The following is a 22635-nucleotide window of genomic DNA, read 5'->3' on the forward strand; positions in this document are numbered from 1 at the left end:
GAATGGAAAACCACCAGATTCTGTCAGTACCTTGTGATGAAGGAAATCACCTGCGGGAGACAAGACATTCTGGTTAATAACTCGGGAACCAAGCATTTCCAGAACTATGTTGATATAAAATATTTTTATTGTCTACATACAAGGAACTCATTCCTGAAGTTATGCCGTGTATTCACTAAATTTAGAAAACTGAATCATTTTTGATTTTCATAAATGTTAAGTGTTGTTTACGAAGCCAAAGCTTTTATTGTAATTTATAATGACCAAATTGGTCGAAGGCATAATCAAACAAATCATGGACATCCAGTGGCAGTGCTGGAGCAGTCCACAGCAACTGGAATTTTCAGCGAACAATGCTTTGTTCTCCTTAGCCATTACTGTCCCACTGCTGGGCAAATGCCTCTCCCAAAATGTTCCATCTTTTTCTGTCCCATGTTGGGGTTGGCCAGTTTCCTTCTGTAAACTCCTTACTCGTCACAGCATCTTCTTTTTTGTCAACCTCTGTTTCTATGTCCTTCCAGTGGTATCCATTCAGTTGCAGCTTAATCCATCTATTATCTTCTTTTCTCATAATATGACCTGCCCATTTCCACTTTAGACGTTTTGCTTGCACACTGATGACCTAGGTGATTGTAATTTCACATATATTTAAGAGCCGCCCTTGTACGTATAATAAAAGTACAGGTAACCTTCATATAACATGGTAGTTCGGCTCCTACAAAATCTCATGTAATGTGAAACCATGTTATATGGACTAAGAACCAGTACAAAAAGGGGGGTTACATACCAAAAGCTAACAAAAATACGAGTACATCATTTTTTATAACTATCGGAAACTTAATTTTTATTAAAAATAATAATAACCAAACAAATGTCTTACAAACTCTGATACATATATGTCAGATATTGTACATTCATTTAATTTTCTTCCTCTTCATTGTTGCACATAAACAAACGAGAATGTTTTCTCTGTTGCAGAACATCTTTGCCTTTTGAACTTCCTTCTGCAGCATCTAGATTTCATCTATCTTCTGCTCTCTTTAAAAAATCAGTAGTCTGGGATTGTTTGCTTTTGCTTGATAGATCTTTGTAAATTGCATGGTATGGAGCTAAGCATTTTTGAAGCTCCCTTTTGAACTTTGTGTTCCTTTCAGTCTAAGGATCTGCATTCAGAAAATAAGATTCTAATTGCTCAGTTCATGCCTTCCATGTTTTTTAGTATAAAATTTGGAACCTCCAATGCCATTTCCACCAAATCCACTTTGCAGCCTCTTTTTCTACCAGTAATTCTTGGAACGTCTTCAGTAGTCATATCATCAAAACTTTCCATTCCTACCAACTTAGCAAGTTCTACTACCGCACCGATTCGACCATATTTCCCAAATGAACTGACTCTGGCCATACATTTTTCCAAACTACACGTTGCCTGTTTTACTTCCATGAGCGATAAAGCTGACTCCGATAGTCCACAACTGAAAAATGTTTCCATGCCTCCGTGATGATTGATTTTTTTCCAAAATCCATTGTAACGATTTTCTGATATAATGGGTTTTAAAGGTAATAATGCCTTCATCTAATGGCTGAATTAAAAGAAGTTGTATTAGGTGGTACGGACATTACTTCAACATTTCGGATGCCAAATCTTTTGGATGGCCTAGCAAGTTATCCAATAGCAATAAAACTTTGAAATCTAGATTTTTGCCCTTTAAATAGTGTTCCACGGCTGACACAAAACCATTCTTTAAATAAATCGGCAGTTACTCAAATTATGCCTAAGTTCCTTAGGCATAAAGAACAAAGTTTAGTAATACATACCCAGAAAAAATTATAAACGATCAAATAAAACCAAAATAGTAGTAGTAGTGGCACATGATGCAAGAAAGCAAGTGTAGGAGCTTATGCAGCATCAGCCAAAAAAAAAAAAAAAAAACACACCATTCCCTCCAAATGCCTGTCCAGTTCCTCCTTAAATTTATTTAACCTATCAACTTCCACAACGACAGATGGAAGTTTGTTCCAGCAATTAACCACCCGCTGGCTAAAGGCAAATTTCCGCACATCTATTCTACATCTGTCCTTTCTTAATTTGAACTTATGTCCCCGTAGGTTGGTAATCTGAACAAGTGGAAGGATCCCATCAGAATTCAGCGTGCTCAACCCATTCAAGGCCTTATAGACCTCAATCAGATCACCGCACAGGTAGTCTCCAGCCACTGCAATTTGCAGAACTTAAGCCTCTCTTGGTAAGAGAATCCCTTCATTCCCCCTCACCAATCGTGTTGCTCTTCTCTGTACACGCTCAAGGCCGCCTCCGTAGCCAGGTGGGAAGGAGCAGTAGTGCGTAGCACACTCTTCTTGATTAGACCGGGGTTCGAGCCCGTCACCACCAAATACGGAGGATGCGGAAAGGTCAGGGAATGACCACCGCATATTCCCGGAGCAATATGGCCTTAGTTGCTCCTGCTCCTAAAAACCAAATAACTAACAAACAATAACAAACACGCTCAAGCAAATCTACATCCTTCCTAAAATGAGGCCTCCAGACCTGTACGCAGTACTCAAGGCATGGCCTGACCATTGCCTTATACAGAGGGACAATCACCTCCTTTTCCCTGCTAGCAAAATTCCTATATATCATTGACAAAACCCCATGACCCGCCCTAGCAGCCTGTCTGCACTGCTCAGAAAACTTCATATCTGACTGCACAATTACTCCCAAGTCTTTTTCATTTTCTACCACCTTAAGTGTAGTACCACACAGTTGGTACGTGTCTCTGGGGTTACTTCTACCCATATGCAGTACTTTGCATTTGTCAAGGTTGAACTTCAGTTGCCACTTCTTAGCCCATCTGCCCAAATTATCTAGATCCTGTTGCAGTAGCACACTGCCATTACTGTCATTAACAACCCTGCCAACCTTTGTGTCATCTGCAAACTTCGACATTAAGCCTGATATACCTTCATCAATATCATTGATAAATACACAAAACAACAGTGGACCCAACACCGAACCCTGTGGGACTCCACTAATAACATTAGTCCACGAAGAGCAGCACCCATTGATTACCACCCTCTGTCTTCTCCCACTTAACCATCCTTTTATCCATTGTAGCAACTTACCCTTAATACCATTCTGCTCCAATTTGTACAGTAGTCTTTCATGCGCAACAGTGTCAAAAGCTTTCCTGAAATCCAAGTATATGATATCAAAATTATTTTTTGCATCCAGTTCCTTTGTGACCACATCATAATAACCAATCAAATTTGTCAGACAAGACTTTCCCTTAACAAACCCATGCTGTGTTTGAATTATTGCTGCAGTCTTGTCTAGATGATCCTGCAAAAACCTTAAAAGTCACGAACTGCACGCTTCACAGTCTTAATTTTTTATGGTTTCAAACACGCAGAAGTTCAATAGCGTAGAACCTAGGGAATTTACCAATTTTTTTTTTTTTTTTTTTGCTTAACGACTAAAAAGTCAACAGCGGGGACTCACAAAAAAAAAAAAAAAAATGGAAATATTGAAAAATTACATCCAACATAATATCTGGGTTTTCTCCGCACAAAAGCAGAAAAATAGTTATGCGAGGTTCGCCGCATTTCTCTAACCGTGTTATAAAAGTACCATGTTGTGCGAAGATTGCCACAATTTATCAATCATATTAGAGCGAAACCGTGTTATACGGGATTGCCTATACAGTAAATTTATAACGCGAAGAGCACACGGTCATATGAAAAAATAAGAATAAAAATAAGAAAAAATGAAAAAAAAAAAGAAAATAAGAAAAAATGAAACTAAGTCGTTATGGATCACACAAACCTGAATATGCACAGATCGCGCATTCAGTTTTATTAAACTGAATACGCCACTTGAAATGCAACTCTCAGAAATAAGTGGCTTTAAAAATAACACACTCCTACACAACACCGCCATAACTCTTCTTGAGATCCTAATTTACGGTGTATTACTACCATGTGGCTTCTCTGATTAATAACATATCTTTCTTCACTGTGACTGATGCCACAGAGTAGAGTGAACACTGACTCAATTACTACGCGCTACGAGTAGCAGAGTCTTGAACTAACGCGGCAATCAAAATCCACAGAGTACTAATGCGCAAGCCTATTGTTGAAAACAGTTGTTACTGTATTTGAAAAGATTAGCAGATTCGTCGGAGTAGCACTTCTATTTTTCATAGCGTTTTTGGTTACTATTATTATAATTATTTGTTGTTTTTTTTAATTTATATTGTGTAATTGTTTGTGACATCATGAACAAGAAGAAGTGTTATGTAAGAAATCTGTAGTGCCATTTTTTTTTTTTTTTTTTATGAAAACCCCAAACACGAAAGGTATCAAAACCTATACATGTAGTACTTAGTAGTAGTAGTAGTGGCATCTGATGCAAGAAAGCAAATGTATGAGCTTATGCAGCATCAGCCAAAAAAAAAAAAAAAAAATCACACCATTCTCTACAAATGCCTATCCAGTTCCTCCTTAAATTTATTCAACCTATCAACTTCCACAACGACAGATCGAAGTTTGTTCCAGCAATTAACCACACGCTGGCTAAAGGCAAATTTCCGCACATCTATTCTATATCTGTCTTTTCTTAATTTGAATTTATGCCCCCTTAGGTTCGTAATCTGAACTAGTGGAAGGATCCCATCAGAATTCAGCGTGCTCAACCCGTTCAAGGCCTTATATACCTCAATCAGATCACCGCGCAGGTGCCTAGTCTCCAGCCACTGCAATTTGCAGAACTTAAGCCTCTCTTGGTAAGAGGATCCCTTCATTCCCCTCATCAATCTTGTTTCCCTTCTCTGTACACGCTCAAGTAAATCTACATCCTTCCTAAAATGAGGTTTCCAGACCTGTACGCAGTACTCAAGGCGTGGCCTGACCATCGCCTTATACAGAGGGACAATCACCTCCTTTTCCCTGCTAGCAAAATTCCTATATATCATTGACAAAACCCCATGACCTGCCCTGGCAGCCTGTCTGCATTGCTCAGAAAACTTCATAACTGCCTGCACAATTACTCCCAGGTCTATTTCATTTTCTACCATCTTAAGTGTAGTACCACACAGTTGGTACGTTTCTCTGGGGTTACTTCTACCCACGTGCAGTACTTTGCATTTGTCAAGGTTAAACTTCAGTTCCCACTCCGTAGCCTAGTGGTCAGGCGCGCGGGTGCATAAGTACACGTGCCTTGAGTGACCGGGGTTCAAGCCCGTGACTGCTGAATACGGTTCTGTTTCTTGTATTCTGTCTATCTTGTAAACTCCTCTGACCGTTTGGTCGTCCCGGAGTATAAACAGAAAATTTACTTTACTTTACTTACTTCTTAGTCCATCTGCCCAAATTATCTAGATCCTGTTGCAGTAGCACACTGCCATTACTGTCATTAACAACCCTGCCAACCTTTGTATCATCTGCAAACTTCGACATTAAGCCTGATATACCTTCATCAATATCATTCATAAATATACAAAACAACAGTGGACCTAACACCGAACCCTGTGGGACACCACTAATAACATTAGTCCAAGAAGAGCAGCACCCATTGATTACCACCCTCTGTCTTCTCCCACTTAACCATCCTTTTATCCATTGTAGCAACTTACCCTTAATACCATTCTCCTCCAATTTGTACAATAGTCTTCCATGCGCAACAGTGTCAAAAGCTTTCCTGAAATCCAAATATATGATATCAAAATTAATTTTTGTATCCAGTTCCTTTGTAACTGCATCATAATATCCTATCAAATTAGTCAGACAAGACTTTCCCTTAACAAACCCATGCTGTGTCTGAATTATTGCTGCAGTCTTGTCTAGATGATCCTGCGATGCATCTTTAACCAGCGACTCCATTATTTTACCCGGAACAGAAGTTAAACTAACTGGTCTGTAATTACTCGTGTCACCCTTCCATCCCCCTTTGTGAATTGGGAAATACATTTGCACCTCTCCAGTACGTGGGAAACTCCCCTGAGTCCAAGGATGCTCTCATAATATGGCTAAGGGTTTGCTTAGTTGCTTTACCGTCTTCTTTAATATAACTGGATAGATCCCATCCACCCCAGGTGCTTTTCTCACGTTTAACTTCAACAATTTCTCTTCCAATTTGTTCTCAGTTATTACAAAATCATTAAGTATCTTGCTACAATTTGATAACCTTCTGCCATTTTCAAACCTTAATAATTCCTCACGTGTGAATGTATATGCAAAATACTCATTCAGTTTGTTTGCTATCTGAGCAGGATCATCAACAGTCGAACCATCGATGTCACGTGGACCAATCAGATTCATCCCCTTCCTTTTAGAGTTTATATAAGTAAAGAAATCCTTGCTGTTTTTTTCTTAGCATCTTTTGCCAAGGATTTCTCGTAATCTGCCTTCGCCTGCCGAACCTCCTTTGTCACCTGATTACAGATTAACTTATATCTGCCATAGGCTTCTGAGTCGCTTGATAATTTATATGCATCCCATGCATTTTCTTCTCTGTTCCGAGTCTCATTAGTTCATTTGACAACCATTTAGGCCTAAACCTCGAACAATATTTCTTAATAGGTATGAAACTTTTAGTAGCTTCCAAAATTAATTCCTTGAATGCTTCTCACTTAGAATTTACTGTTGGTAACATCGTCAGTTGATCCCACTGTACAGAATATTTAAAAACTGTAGGAGACCACTGTACTCGACTTTACGGAAGCAAAAACCCTTGCCTTTACCCCTGATGGTAATTAAATCTTTAAGTAAATCCCACGTCAGTACACTGTGATCACTGCCATCTGTACTAGTGGTTCTTTTATCTGCAAATTCCTAATACATGAATGATCACTGCTGATAACCAGATCAAGAGTATTACTTTCTCTGCTTGCCTCTCGAATATGCTGCTGCAGAAAACAATCATCAAATAAATCAACAAAAGTCTGACTAGTGTGTGAGTGACCAACCCACAAGTTCCAGTCAATATCTGGGAAGTTAAAATCCACCATTATAAGACATTCCGATTTACTAGCCCACTCTATTTCTCTGTACAATTGTTCATTGTACTTATTCAAGTCATTAGGCCTATAACACACTCCTACTCTTATTTTTGCTTTCGCAGTGCTTATGTCACACCAAACTGACTCAACATTGCACAGTTCATCTATATCAACTGGATGCACTTCTTTTGATTTTACGTTTTTCTTTATTAACAGCATACCACCTCCTCCCTTCCTATCCTGTCTATCCTTTCTGTACACATTGTACTCCCCAAATTCCAGTTCGGCATTCCTTATATCTGTGTGACACCACGTCTCTGATATCCCAACAATATCCGTCTTTGATGTCTTGACCAACACTTCAAATTCATCAAATTTATTTACTATACTTCTAGCATTGGTATACATGCACCTATTCTTATTCTTAGTTACTCTAACACATCCCATATACCCACCTGTTTCACGATGGCTGCCATCCGTCCCTGAAACCCCCAACACCCCTCGCTCCAGGTTGCTACTTATTTTAACAGAAGTTGTGCAAGAATCACCTTCACCTCTGCCTATGGCTACTGTTAAACTATTAGTCCTTGTATCCCCCCAAGCTATCAGTTTTCCGACCCACCTAACACTGCCTCGGTAGCATCAGGAAATATTCTTGCACCCTTTCTATTAAGTGTATCCCATCCCTGTAGAAGCAGTCTCTCTGTTAACAAGTACAGTCCAGGCTGAAAAAAATTCTATCCCTTGAGCCTTGCACAATCTTTCCAGGGCCGAATTGATCGATCGACAAGGCTCTCATCATATACTCCCTCCTATCGTGTCTGGGCAGAATTGCAGACACTTTCAAATTCAACCTTAATTCACGGCTTTTTTATCAGTGACCTGTACTTGTTAAGTAATTCTGCCGGTCTCCTACTCTTAATATCATTAGTGCCAACGTTTACAACTATATCACCTTTTGTGCCCCTAAAAGATGATATCTGCTCTACAACGTCATCAACCTTTGCCCCTGGCAGACATACCCTGGTCGTGTTCTACCTATCCTTTTTACACAATATATTTCCCATCTCCCTGACAATAGAGTCACCAACAACTACTAGTTCCTGTGGGACCAGCGCATTCCGCCTTGGGGGTTGCCGCTGTGTTGCGCGATGACCAAGTGCAAGCTGTGGTGTTGATGTGGGCACCTGAGAGCCTGATGCGCCCCTCAATTTAGATCATTCGATGGCATCCACCCTGTCCTTCAAACTCTCATATAGGCCCATAACAACGCTGAGTTGACGCCTGATTTCCTTACACTCCTTACATCGCGCACACACAAAGACATCCCCCATGGCAATATCGTGTTCCGTTCCAGATAGTTCGGCAAACATTTCACAAGTTGCACATGTTTTTTAGGCTGTGATGCGTTGGAGAATCGCCCCCCTCAGTTCTCCCCCCGAGTCACAGCACTCCTGACATTTTGTGCCCGTTGCTTTGCTGCTCTAGTTTGGGGCATGATATTTTAAATTAATAAGATCAATAAATTAAATTAAATTTATAGTACCGTGCATGGGTTGAAGGAGGAGTATGGGGGGATGGGGATCCCGGAAACTTTGCTCTAGAGACTAAACATGGGTTTCACCACTTCAAGCCTCCAATAAGCAAAGCGGTGGTATTTCACCGGTTGATGAAAGTCGTCTACTATTGCATCGCTTTAAATAAATAAAATTCCGTTTATTAGTTCTCCGTCACTGGTTCGTACAATGCATAGAGGCAACAGCTCCAGACAAGCCAGTGGTTGCAGGTTTGACCAAGAGGCATCCTGGACAAAGTGCCGGACCAGGGTGGCCATGTAGAGATGTGCCATCAATACAGTACAAAAAACATGCTGAGCTTTCCCCGTGACTACTAATGCAACAGCTATAGGAGCTTACATTAAAGCATAAAGACACATACAATTAGAAAAGAGTTCATAGGTTAATAGGAAAGGCAAAGTTATTGACGCATGTATTTAACATAAAATCCACACGACTGTTTGACTTGGCTATCATTAATTCTCGAGATCAGCTAATGCATTAGAACTGCAATTCAAAAAAGAAAAAAAAAAAAAATACCAGAGTTATCTGATGAGTGGAAGGTGTATGTTCCACTAGATATCTAGACTGTAAAGTTCGGATAAAAGGAGAGAGAGGATGTAACATTGTGGTTATATTTAGTTTGGTGAAGATTCGTTAGTATTAGTTCAGCCGCTTGTGACAGGAGAGCTCTGTTTTGGGCTGTTAAGACCGAGTCTATATTCAAACCATTCACAAAGGACAGTGTTCAATGGGAAGTGTCTTTCAATTAAACAGAGTCAGTTCAATAAACGGACTAGAGTTGTTTTGGATCTTGCTGCTTTACTGGGAATTCTCCAAGCTATAACTTCCCAAATTTCTGGACAATCAATGTCCGCGCTGTAGAGTTTTGTAAAGAAAGAAAGGTTGTACCAGATTGATTGTGAAAAGTCGGAGTAGTAGTTTAGGTAGTCAACCATGAAAGTTCGGGAAGAGGCAGGTTCATAGCTGGACTTCAAGAAAGTACATTTAAGAAACCAATATAGAGAAGACAGTTTTTAAATTCTGTACAGTGGGATCAACTGATGATATCACCAACAGCAAATTATAAGTGGGAAGCATTAAGGAATTAATCGTGGAAGTTACTAAACGTGAAATGTTGTTCAAGGTTTAAGCCTAAATGGTTGTCAAATGAACTAATGAGATGCATGGCAGAGACGAAAACTGAAAGTGATGCATACAAATTATTCGTCTAGGCATGGTCAATCGATGATGCTGAAAACGAGAAAGAAAGGTGTACCTTGCAGTTATGAGTATGTTACGCAGTTCCTTGAGATTCGACGGAGGTGTATACGCTTGCAGCGAACAGCCCTTTCCAGCTTATCTTAAAGATGTTCAATAGGATTGAGATCCAGGGACTGAGTGGGTGACTACAGCAAACAAAAGTCATTGTCATGTTCCTGGAACCATTCGGACTTTGTGCACCGGCGCATATCCTGCTGGAAGTAATCATCTGACTAAGGATAAACTGTCAACATGAACGGATTCACTTGTTCAGCAACGACGTTTAGGTACGATGTGGCATTCAGATGTGAATCTATGCGTATCAATGGACCCGACGTAGTAATAGTAGTAGTAGTAGTGGCATGTGTTGCAAGAAAGCAAGTGTATGAGCTTATGCAGCATCAGCCAAAAAAAAAAAAAAAAAAAAAAATCACACCGTTTCCTCCAAATGCCTGTCCAGTTCCTCCTTAAAATTTATTTGACCTATCAACTTCCACAATGACAGTTGGAAGTTTGTTCCAGTAATTAACCACCCGCTGGCTAAAGGCAAATTTCCTCAGATCTATTCTACATCTATCTTTTCTTAATTTGAATTAAGATGGAATCCTTCCACTTGTGGAAGGATCCCATCAGAATTCAGCGTGCTCAACCCATTCAAAGCCTTATACACCTCAATCAGATCACCGTGCAGGTGCCTAGTCTCCAGCCACTGCAATTTGCAGAATTAATCCTCTCTTGGTAAGAGGATCGATCCCTTCATTCCTCTCACCAATCTTGTTGCCCTTCTCTGTACACGCTCAAGTAAATCTACATCCTTCCTAAAATGGGGCCTCCAGACATGTACGCAGTACTCAAGGCGTGGCCTGACCATTGACGTATACAAAGGGACAATCACCTCCTTATCCCTGCTAGCAAAATTCCTATATATCATTGACAAAACCCCATGACCTGCCCTGGTTGCCTGTCTCCATTGCTCAGAAAACTTCATATCTGACTGCACAATTACTCCGAGGTCTTTTTCATTTTCTACCACCTTAAGTGTAGTACCACACAGTTGGTACGTTTCTCTGGGGTTACTTCTACCCATATGCAGTACTTTGCATTTTTCAAGGTTAAACTTCAGTTCCCACTTCTTAGCCCATCTGCCCAAATTATCTAGATCCTGTTGCAATAGCACACTGCCATTACTGTCATTAACAACTCTGCCAAACTTTGTATCACCTGCAAACTTCGGCACTAAGCGTGATATACCTTCATCAATATCATTGTTAAATATACAAAACAAAAGAGGACTCAACACCGAACCCTGTGGGACTCCACTAATAACATTAGTCCACGAAAAGCAGCACTCATTAATTACCATTCTCTGTCTTCTCCCACTCAACCATCCTTTTATCCATTGTAGCAACTTGCCCTTAATACCATTCTGCTACAATTTATACCGTAGTCTTCCATAAACAACAGTGTCAAAAGCTTTCCTGAAATCCAAATATATGATATCAAAATAATTTTTTGCATCTAGTTCCTGTGTAACCACATCATAATATCCTATCAAATTTGTCAGACAAGACTTTCCCTTAACAAACCCATGCTGTGTATGAATTATTGCTGCAGTCTTGTCTAGATGATCCTACAATGCATCTTTAACCAGTGACTCCATTATTTTACCCGGAACAGAAGTTAAACTAACTGGTCTGTAAACAATCGTGTCACCCTTCGAACCCCCTTTGTGAATTGGGGATACATGTGTAGATCTCCAGTCCGTGGGGACCTCCCCTGAGTCCTAGGATGCTCTCATAATTATGGCTAAGGGTTTATTTAGTTGCTTTGCCGCCTCCTTTTATATAACTGGATAGATCCCATTCAGTGCCAAGAAAACATACCCCACACTATAGCACTGTCCCCACCATCTTGCACAGTAGTCGTCAGATTCTGAGCCTTCCATCAACATGATACACCAGAAACTTCGACTCGTCAGACCAAGCAACTGTTTTCCAACCCTCGATAGTCCGTCCAGTGCTGGTATTGCTGTGCCAACAGGGGGCGTGCTCTCTTGTTCTTAATTGATAACAAAGGTACGCGATGTGGCCGTCGGCTGTTGTAGCCCATTCGGGACAAATTCGGGATTCAGCATTGCTATGGGCTTATGTGAGAGCTTGAAGGACAGGATGGATGCCCTCGAAGGATTTAAGTTGAGGGCCCATCCATGAGTTCTCTGAGCTGCCCACATCAATGCCACTTCAACATCACGCAACACAGCGACAACTCCCAAGTCAGACTTCGCTGGACCCAAAGGAACTAGTTGTTGTAGGTGATTATTGTCAAGAAAACGGGGTACATATTGTGCAAAAAGGATAGATGGAACAGGACCAAAGAATGTCTGCAGGGGCAAAGTTGATGACATTGTACAGCAGATATCTTTTAAGGGTACAAAGGGTAACATTGTTGTATACGTTGGCAATAATGATATTAAGATAGGAGACCGGCGGAATTACTTAACAAGTACAAGTCAATGCTGAGAAAAAGCTTCGAGTTAGAGATTAATTTGAAAGTGTCTGCAATTCTGCCCAAACACGATAGGAGGGAGTATATGATGAGAGCCTTGTGGATCAATTCGGCCCTGGAGAGAGATTGTGCAATGGTCAAGGGGTAGAATTTTTCCCAGCAGGGTGTGTGCTTGTTAACAGGAGAGACTGCTTATACAGTGAGGGGACACACTTAAATAGAAAGAGTGCACGAATATTTGCTGATGCTGTGTCGAGGAAGAGTTAGGTGGGTCCGAAAACTGCTCGCTTGGGGGGGATACACGGACTAATAGATTAACAGTAGCCGCTGGCATAGGTGAAAGTGATTTTGCACTGCTTTATGGAATGTCATGGAGTCTTGTCAATGATATATAGGAATTTTGCTAGCAGGGAGGTGATTATCCGTTGTATAAGCCAATAATTAGGCCACACCTACAATACTGGGTACAGGTCTGGAGATCTCATTTTAGGAACGATGTAAAGTTGCTAGAACGGGTACAAAGAAGGGCAACAAGATTGATGAGAGGAACAAAGGGGTGCTCTTACCAAGAAAGGCTTAAATTCTGCAAATTACAGTGCCTGGAGTGTAGGCACCTGTGAGGTGATCTGATTGAGGTCTATAAGGCCTTGAATGGGTTGAGCAGGCTGAATGCTGATGGAATTCTTCCTCTTGCTCAGATTAAGAACCTGAGTGGGCAGAGATTCAAATTGAGAAAAGACAGTTGTAAAATAGATGTATAGAAATTTGCCTTTAGCCATGAGTAATGGATTGGTGGAAAAGATTTCCATCTTTTGTTGTGGAAGTTGATAGCCTAATAAATTTAAGGCTGAGCTGGACAGGAATTTGGAACGAATGGAAGGATGAAATGGGAGGTTTTTTTTTTTTTTTTTTGGCTGGTGCTGCATAAGCTTGCTTTCTTGCATCGTATACCTCCAGTAGTGCTAATAAATCAAACCTCGCCAATAGTATAAAGGCCACGTGAACTAATACACACACAAGTAGTGCTTAGTCTTGTAACAGCCACAAACATTAACAAGAAGTGGTTGAACATAAAAATTATAGACTTTTTTTTTAATGAGAGGACTAAGGTTTTACTAATCAATTTGACGTTTGTCTTGGTAAAAAAATTAGTTAATTAAATAAAATAAATAAATAAATAAAAACAAAAAATATGTCTCGGAGAACACTCAGCAATCATTTCTTTATTAGCAACTGGACTGGTTAAATCAATACTACGAGTATAACCGTAATTTTGAAAGGAATCTATCCTACAACCGTCTTTCCTTAATTTGAATTTTTGCCTTCTAAGGCGATTGTTCTGAGCAACAGGAAGAATCCCATCAGCACTGAGCATGCTCAAAGTATTCAAGGCCTTATACACCTCAATCAGATAACCTCGCAGGTGCCTAGTCTCCAGACACTGTAATTTGAAAAACATAAGCCTTTCTTCGTAAGATCAGCCCTTTGTTCCATTCACTAATCTTGTTGCCCTTCTCTGTACTCGTTCAAACAGCTCTGCATTCTTCTTAAAATGAGGCCTCCAGACTTGTAAACTGTACTTGTATACTAACCATTGTTTTATACAAGGAGATAATCACCTCCTTATCCCTGCTAGAAAATTTCCTGTATATATGATTGACAAGACACCATGAACCATGAACTTTCAGACCGTCTGCACTGTTCAGAAAACTTTATATCTGCCTGTATAATTGCCCCCAGGTCCTTTTCACTCTCTACCACTATAAGTTTAGTACCACACAGTTGGTACGTTACTCTGGGGTTACTACTTCCCATATGCAATACTTTACATTTGTCAATGTTAAACTTCAGTTGCCACCTCTCAGCCATCTGCTCAACTGTTCTTAGATCCTGTTGCAGCAGCGTACCGTCATTTGTGTCATTAACAACCCTGTCACCATCCTTCCGTCTGCAAACTTATATTGATGATATACCATCATCAATATTATTAATGAATACAGAAAACAACAATGGGCCCAACACTGAACCCTGGCGGACTCTACTAATAACATTAGTCCACGAAGAGCAGTGTCAATTGATTACCATTCTGTCTTCTCCCACTCAACCATCCCTTTATCCATGGCGCACTCTGGCCATAGTTGCCGATGCACCCAATTAATCTCGAAACAAATAACCCTTTATCCATAGCAGCAAGTTGCCTCTAATGGAACACTTCTCCAATTTGTGCAGCAGTCTTCCATGTGCAACAGTATCAAAAGCCTTTCTATGATCCAAATATGATTCATTATAATGGTAGCAAGAAATTCTAAACAGTGAAGAAATTCAACCATGAACTTTCTGTATCTCACTAATTCAAAGATAGATTTAAAGAAAATCTAGCGGAGAAACTAATATTAAAGAGCAGAAATCCTTCTGGATAAGTGTACAACTCAAGATAGTGAGGGACAAAACATTGTGTTTTAGCATTTTGTTAAAGTTTTAATGATTAAATTAGTGGAGTAATTTGTTGGTAATTAGTGGAGTTGGTAATTTTTTAGTAATTAGTGGAGTTAAATTATTCGAGTAATATGTTGCAGCTCTTGTTTTAGAGATTAAACTGCTTTCGTGTATTTATTAGCCAAATATGTAGTTGAAACGATGAGCAAAAAGTAAATTTAGAGCCTTAAAACTCTTCTAAATGTTTATGATTAGGGACTGTGGTAATCAGTTGAAAATCAAAAGAGGACCCAAAGATTTCAAATCAGAAATTGAAAAATGGGAAAAGGTTTGCAGGTGATTTGGAAACGACAAGTTTAGCAGGGTTGATTGAGAAAAAAGATGAACGATAGGAGGAAAATATTTCATATGTGTCATAAGGAGAAATTTAAATATGGTTCAGTCGCAAGCCGAGAATCTGTAGTTGTAGTTTATGAATGCAGGAGAATATAGATATGAGGAAATGTCTTTCAGATGTTGTTGATTTTAAATTTTGGAAGTTACAATATTTATATATGGTAATTCAGGAGGGAATAATTAGATGTCAGAGCACCATTGAAAAAGTGAATCAGAAAATGATGTAAATAAGCAGTTGATATTATTATAATGAAGAAAGGAATGTCAACTCATCCAGCAGTGCCTTTCAGACACAAGAAATTAATTCCAATTTTCAGAAAATCCGTGGAGACCTGTAAGAGTTTATATTACTGATTACCACATGATGGTTAATACGAACAATAACTTTTTCCTGAAACCTCGCGATGCATGCAAATCCATGTCTATACGAAACATGACGAAATTAAAATTGCGCTCAAAAGAGATTTTTGAATTAGTTTCCATTTTTAAGTCGCATAATTTGAAATGGCATATTTCTTAAGTTTCTTAAATTCTTTCTGAGATTGAAGAAGCCTTTAGAATTAGCATTAGTAGAGCCATATGATGCAAGAAAGCCAGCTTATATGTCATCAGCCAAAAAAAAAAAAAAAAATCCCTTCCCGTTTTACCCATCCATTCACTCCAAACGTTTGTCTCGTTCTGCCTTGAATTGATTTAAGCTGTAAACTTCCGAAAAAGGAGAGATGGAAGTTTGTTCCAGGAATCAAACACCGCTGGGTAAAGGTAAATTTCCACACCTCTATTCTACAACTGTCTTTCCTGATTTTAAATTTATGCCCCCTCAGGTGAGGAATCCTAGCAATAGGAAGAATCCCCTCAGCATTGAGTTTGCTCAAACCTTTCAAGGCCTTATACACATCAATCAGATCACCTCGCAGGTTCCTATCTTAAGTCTTTTGTCGTAATATCAACCCTTTGTTCTATTCACCAATCTTGTTGTCCTTCTCTGTACTCGTTCCAGCAGCTCTACATCCTTCCTAAAATGAAGCTACCAGACCTATATACAGTAGTCAAGGTATAGCCTGACAACTGCCTTATACTATGGGATAATCACATCCTTATCCCTGCTAGCAAAATTCCTATTTATCATTGATAAAACCCCATGAGCAACACTTGCAGCCTGTATGCACCGCTCAGAAAACTTCATATCTGACTACGCAATTACCGCCAGGTCTTTTTCGTCTTCCACTACTCTGAGTGTAGAACTACACAGTTGGTATGTTATTCCGGGGCTATTGCCATTCATCTGCAGTACTTTGCATTTGTCAATATTAAACTTCAGTTGCCACCTTTCATGCCATCTACTCAACTTTTTTAGATCCTGTTGCAGGAGCGTACCGTCCTTACTGTTATTAACAACCATACCAACCTTTTTATCGCTTTTGTATCGTCTGAAAACTTGGACATTGAGTGATATACCTTCATCAATATCATTGATAAATAAAGAAAACAACAATGACCTTAACCCGGACCACTAGGGTACTCCACTAATAACAACGCTATAGTCTATGTCATGTTATGGGATCCCCTAGGGGACTCCACTTAGTTCATGTCATCAATGGATACTGGTCTTCATGGAGTCCCCTAGGGGACACCACTTAGTCCAGGAAGACCAGTGTCCATTGATTACTACTCTGTCTTCTCCCACTCAATCATCCTTTATTGTGCAGGCAAAGTTTTTATGGCTCCGGAAAATATAAGTTTTTTTTTAAATATTTTCTGTTTATTAATTTAAATTGGCATATTAACTTATTTTCTAGAGTAGCTGTATATTCCTAGTTACGCGATACTTAGTTTAGTTTCTAACTTCGATAGAGATTTTGTAGGTTATTACTTGGTATCAGTAAGGGTATCCAGTCCATGCGTTTTACAAGTTTTGCATCTCCGGCATGTTTTTACTATATTTAGCCGCTTTATTGACTAAATCGTTATACATCAAATTATTTTCTATAAGTAGCTTATAGACCTGGTCAAGATCCTTGGTTTATTCTGAAGTTAGATAGCGAGATTTTGGAAGTTAATCAATATTTAATGCGTAGATTTGCCGTTCGTAACTTGCTGCCATTGTTACACGATACAACGTTATAATCTGTACTAGATAGCGTTAGCTTAGTATATAGTATGAACTGTAATGCTCAATACATTCTACGTTGATATCAATGTTTGTAAAATAATAAGAGAAGTTTATCTCAATATAGTACGTAGAACACTTCCGTATGATACTCTTCAGAAATTAAAACGAAAAACTTACATTAGAGTAACAAATAATTTAAAAACTAATTAAAAATCAATTTGCGCGTTGTCAGCTTCAAGAAGGAAAATCGTTTTGCAATTTTTTTCGTTAAATTCTTTTAATTAATTTTCTTGTTTTTAATTGTGTTAAATTGATTTTTAAATTATTTGTTACTCTAATGTAAGTTTTTCGATTTTATTTCTGGAGAGTATCATATGGAAGTAACTATATTGAGGTAAACTCTTTTTATTTTACAAATAAGGACAGTATATAATATTATCAATTAATCAGTTAAATTTATTAATCTCGTTAAACTTATTCCTACCACCTGGAGTAGGATTAAGTTTAACCTCCCACCTTTACCCACCCTAGGTAGCTCCTACCCCGTTTTTCCTGGTGGCTCACCCCACCACCTGCTTTCAACTCCACCCTCTGGACCAGAATGGGCATTCTGTACCAGGGTCCCCTTACTGTCTCACATTTCAAATCAGGCGGGTGCCTCAACTACTGCCCCCTCTGTTCTCTATCCCTTTTATCCCACCCTCTTCCTATCTCCCCCCTTATCTCCTTTCCAATAAAATTTTTTTTTTTTTTCTTTTTGGGCTCTAATTGGATGTCTAGGCTACTCCAGGGTTGGACCAGCCAGAGCTTTCTTCTCTCCTAATGTGTCCTGGCCTGCCTCTCCTGGGAAGTGTCAGAAACTGGCGGTGCTGGTGACTCTCCACAGGCCCCCAGGCTAAGTGGCCAGAGGAACAACACAACCTACCCTAATACTTCACAAAACACAGACTAACACACACTCTGGCCTTATGCAGAATATTGTATTCTGCACAGAGTAAAAACGCGGAGTTGGAGGAGACCACCAGTCTCGCCAGACGAAACGCACTATGTCACTATATATAAGGCAATGTCTGCGCGGTAGCACAGTGGTAGTACCGTCCTCCCATACTGGATGGAAAATGTCCGAGTTCGAATCACGTCGATGACGCGAGAAACGTTAATGGATTTTTTCACTTTGTGGCTGAGTTAGTCGGTCTCAGGCATAGAGAGCAAGGTTTTACTCCCCAGAAATGGGGAGTAAAACCTGATCAACAAGAGAACACGCAATTTACAGACATAATACATATAAAAAACTAAATGATGGCCCTAATATAATAGTTTGAGTTTTTTTTTTTGTTTTTTTTTTGTAAACGGTTTGGAGGCCTCATTTTAGGAAGGATGTAAAGTTGCTGGAATGAGTATAGAGGAGGCAACCAGATTGGTGAGCGGAACAAAGGGTTTCTCTTACGAAGAAAGGCTTAGTTCTGAAAATTGTAGCGTTTGAAGACTAGAAACATGCCAGGTAATCTGATTGAGGTGTTTAAGGCCCGGAATGAGTTGAACAGGCTCAATGCTGATGGGATTCTTCCTTTTGCTGAGATTTCGAACCTGAGGGGTTAAAAATTCAAATTGAGGAAAGAAATGTAGAATAGATGTGCGGAAATTTTACTTTAGCCAGCGTGTAGTTAAATCAACTACGTACTGGCTAAAGGCTGGGACAAACTTCCATCTGCCTTTGTGGAAATTCATAGCTTAAATAAATTCAAGGAGGCATTTGACAAACTTAAGCTAATGCTAATATGCATTGGCAATAATTACGGAGAAGAGATTAAAAATGCAAGTCTTACAATTAAACTAATCAAACATTTTTTAGTTTTTTTCTGTACTTTGTTGCATAATTTATTCTACGTTAGTTGAATGTTTTGTTGTTTTTTGCAAAGTAACAGATGTTTTAAGGCAGTGGTTCCCAAACTACTGAGATCTACAGACCCCTTGAAAAATGTTCGCGGACCCGTTCAAAAACGAAAAAAAGTTCGCGGACGCCCTATATATATATACATATATATATCTGATAATTAAAATAAATATGATATTTAAATAAAATCATCAGCCAGTAGTACGGCAATAATGCAGAGCGAAATGAAACGCAAAATAATATAAATAAACAAACAGGGAAGGGAAAGTAGAGATAATAGGACAAAAAGGTAGTCGATAATCCCCTATATAATTTAGTCAATTAAGTCATTAAACCCAATTAATAAAAAACGATATAAATTTAAATAATGCCAATTATAAATAATTTAGCGGTACCGCCCTTGAAGGTACCAGTTCCAAAAGACGTGAAATATCACCAAAAAAGGGTTAAAGAAACTACCAAAAAACTAAAATATCAAAATAATAGACTGACCATCATGCCCCATATCGACAGAGGACCACGAGGCTAATAATGGTCATGGAATCGCTGCATTTCAATCGTCATACAAATCATCGCAAAGGCAGAAATATCGAAGAACCAAACCACCCCTCCATTCTCCGATAGATCAACCCATGCAGAGGATTTGCATGGCGGTGGTCCTTATGCAGCGAAAAATAATCTATAGAACAGACAGCACTCTTGATCAGAGCCACACCACTGACATAATGCAAGCTTAACCAGCTTATATAATAGAAAGGAAAAGAATAGATCTTTTGGAACTGGTACCTTCAAGGGCGGTACCGCTAAATTATTTATAATTGGCATTATTTAAATTTATATCGTTTTTTATTAATTGGGTTTAATGACTTAATTGACTAAATTATATAGGGGATTATCGACTACCTTTTTGTCCTATTATCTCTACTTTCCCTTCCCTGTTTGTTTATTTATATTATTTTGCGTTTCATTTCGCTCTGCATTATTGCCGTACTACTGGCTGATGATTTTATTTAAATATCATATTTATTTTAATTATCAGATATAATTAGGCATCATGTGGAGGATGTGCATTTGCTGCCTCTAATGATAGCTACATAGTCATATTTATTTATTTTTATTACTTTTACCTAACTTTTACCTCACATAATATAAATTAGTGGTAGTAGTGGGTTGATATGCTAAATAAGCAGCACCTGTGCCGCCATCTATTCTTTTCCTTTCTATTATATAAGCTGGTTAAGCTTGCATTATGTCAGTGGTGTGGCTCTGATCAAGAGTGCTGTCTGTTCTATAGATTATTTTTCGCTGCATAAGGACCACCGCCATGCAAATCCTCTGCATGGGTTGATCTATCGGAGAATGGAGGGGTGGTTTGGTTCTTCGATATTTCTGCCTTTGCGATGATTTGTATGACGATTGAAATGCAGCGATTCCATGACCATTATTAGCCTCGTGGTCCTCTGTCGATATGGGGCATGATGGTCAGTCTATTATTTTGATATTTTAGTTTTTTGGTAGTTTCTTTAACCCTTTTTTGGTGATATTTCACGTCTTTTGGAACTGGTACCTTCAAGGGCGGTACCGCTAAATTATTTATAATTGGCATTATTTAAATTTATATCGTTTTTTATTAATTGGGTTTAATGACTTAATTGACTAAATTATATAGGGGATTATCGACTACCTTTTTGTCCTATTATCTCTACTTTCCCTTCCCTGTTTGTTTATTTATATTATTTTGCGTTTCATTTCGCTCTGCATTATTGCCGTACTACTGGCTGATGATTTTATTTAAATATCATATTTATTTTAATTATCAGATATAATTAGGCATCATGTGGAGGATGTGCATTTGCTGCCTCTAATGATAGCTACATAGTCATATTTATTTATTTTTATTACTTTTACCTAACTTTTACCTTACATATATATATAACAATAAAAAATTAGAATAAGAATTTTAAAAATAATAATACCAGCAGCAAGGCAAGACAGACGAGCGAAAATAGTCAAAATTAAACACAACGATCAAACAAACAGGGAGGGAAGAGAGGGGTAACAAAAGTAAAAATATTGAAACAGAAACTCTAAAATAATCTAGAGCATCTAAATGTAAAGATAATAAAATAATAATCCATTAAATTTCGAATGCCAATTAAATAGAAATTTAACGACGTCCCCTCTGACGGGCACCAGGTCCAAATTTATGCGAAATATCACCAACAGAGATGCAAACCACTACAATAAAATAAAACAAAAATAGACTGACCATTACGCCCCATCTCAACAGAGGACCACAAGGCCAATAAGGGTCAGGAAATCGCTGCATTTCGATCGCTAGACAAATCGCTGCATTTCGATCACTAGACAAATCGCCGCAAAGGCGAGTCGATCGAAAGGTCAGTCCGCCACCCGATCCCCAGATCGAATCACGGACACTGTTCTTCTGAATTGGCTTCTATAATTCCCGCTCTCTCTTTCAAAACAGTCCGAACACGTGCCGCCACCAGCCAACATCCATTTACTGTCTAACTTCAAACCCACAGAACCAACTTTTCATCTTCCTCATTTATTCATTGCGGCAGTATATATATATATATATATATACTGCCGCTTTCTGGAACAACCTTCCTTCATATGTATTTCCTGAAAATTACAATCTACAGAAGTTCAAGTCCAATGTCAACAAATATCTTCTTTCGTCTTCTCAACCTCCAACCCAAGCACGGTACTAAGTACTATAGGTTCTAATACCTCTCGTGTTTGGGGTTCACATAAAAAAAAAAAAAAAAACGTTAGCAAATCAGCCCACTATTGTCATATGATACAATTATACATATATTTGAATAACGTTTGAAACAGTTGGAAACTGAATCTTTCATAATAAAAATAAAATGAAAAGGTAAAGCAAACATCAGAGGCAGCAAAAAGCATATTCCTCTACAAAGAGTCTACATGATGCTTGAAATATAACAATAAAAACAAATTAGAATAAGAATTGAAAAAAATAAATAAATAATGCCAGCAGCAGGGCAAGACAGAAGAGCGAAAATAGTCAAAATTAAACTTAATGATCAAACCAAAAGGGAGGGAAGAGAGGGGTAACAAAAGTAAAAATATTGAAGCAGAAACTCTCTAAAATAATTTAGAACATCTGAATGTAAAGATAATAAAATAATAATCCATTAAATTTCGAATGCCAATTAAATAGAAGTTTAACTGCGGACTGATCTTTCGATCGACTCGCCTTTGCGGCGATTTGTCTAGCGATCGAAATGAAGCGATTCCCTGACAATTATTGGCCTTGTGGTCTCTGTTGGCCTTTATTGAGAAGGGATGTCTGTTGAGATGGGGCGTCATGGTCAGTCTATTTTTGGTTTATTTTTGTTTTATTTTATTGTAGTGGTTTACGTCTCTCTTCGTGATATTTCATATAAATTTGGACCTGGTGCCCGTCAGAGGGGGCGCCGTTTAATTTCT

General features: G+C 38.7%; 1 protein-coding gene across 1 annotated transcript in view; it reads right to left on the bottom strand.

The window, feature by feature from the left end:
* Positions 1-4048, bottom strand: part of LOC150091161 (uncharacterized) — a 28349-nt gene extending 24301 nt beyond the window's left edge. Inside the window, exon 1 of the mRNA XM_090382329.1 lies at positions 3821-4048. Coding sequence (XP_090238455.1) covers positions 3821-3934 — 114 coding nt within the window. The 5' untranslated portion in view covers positions 3935-4048. The remainder of the gene's footprint in view (positions 1-3820) is intronic.
* Between the last annotated feature and the right edge of the window lie 18587 nt (positions 4049-22635).

The sequence above is a fragment of the Mastigoproctus giganteus genome, chromosome 1 (genome assembly GCF_048544385.1).
Source record: "Mastigoproctus giganteus isolate SK-2022 chromosome 1, ASM4854438v1, whole genome shotgun sequence".
Classification (NCBI taxonomy): domain Eukaryota; kingdom Metazoa; phylum Arthropoda; class Arachnida; order Uropygi; family Thelyphonidae; genus Mastigoproctus; species Mastigoproctus giganteus.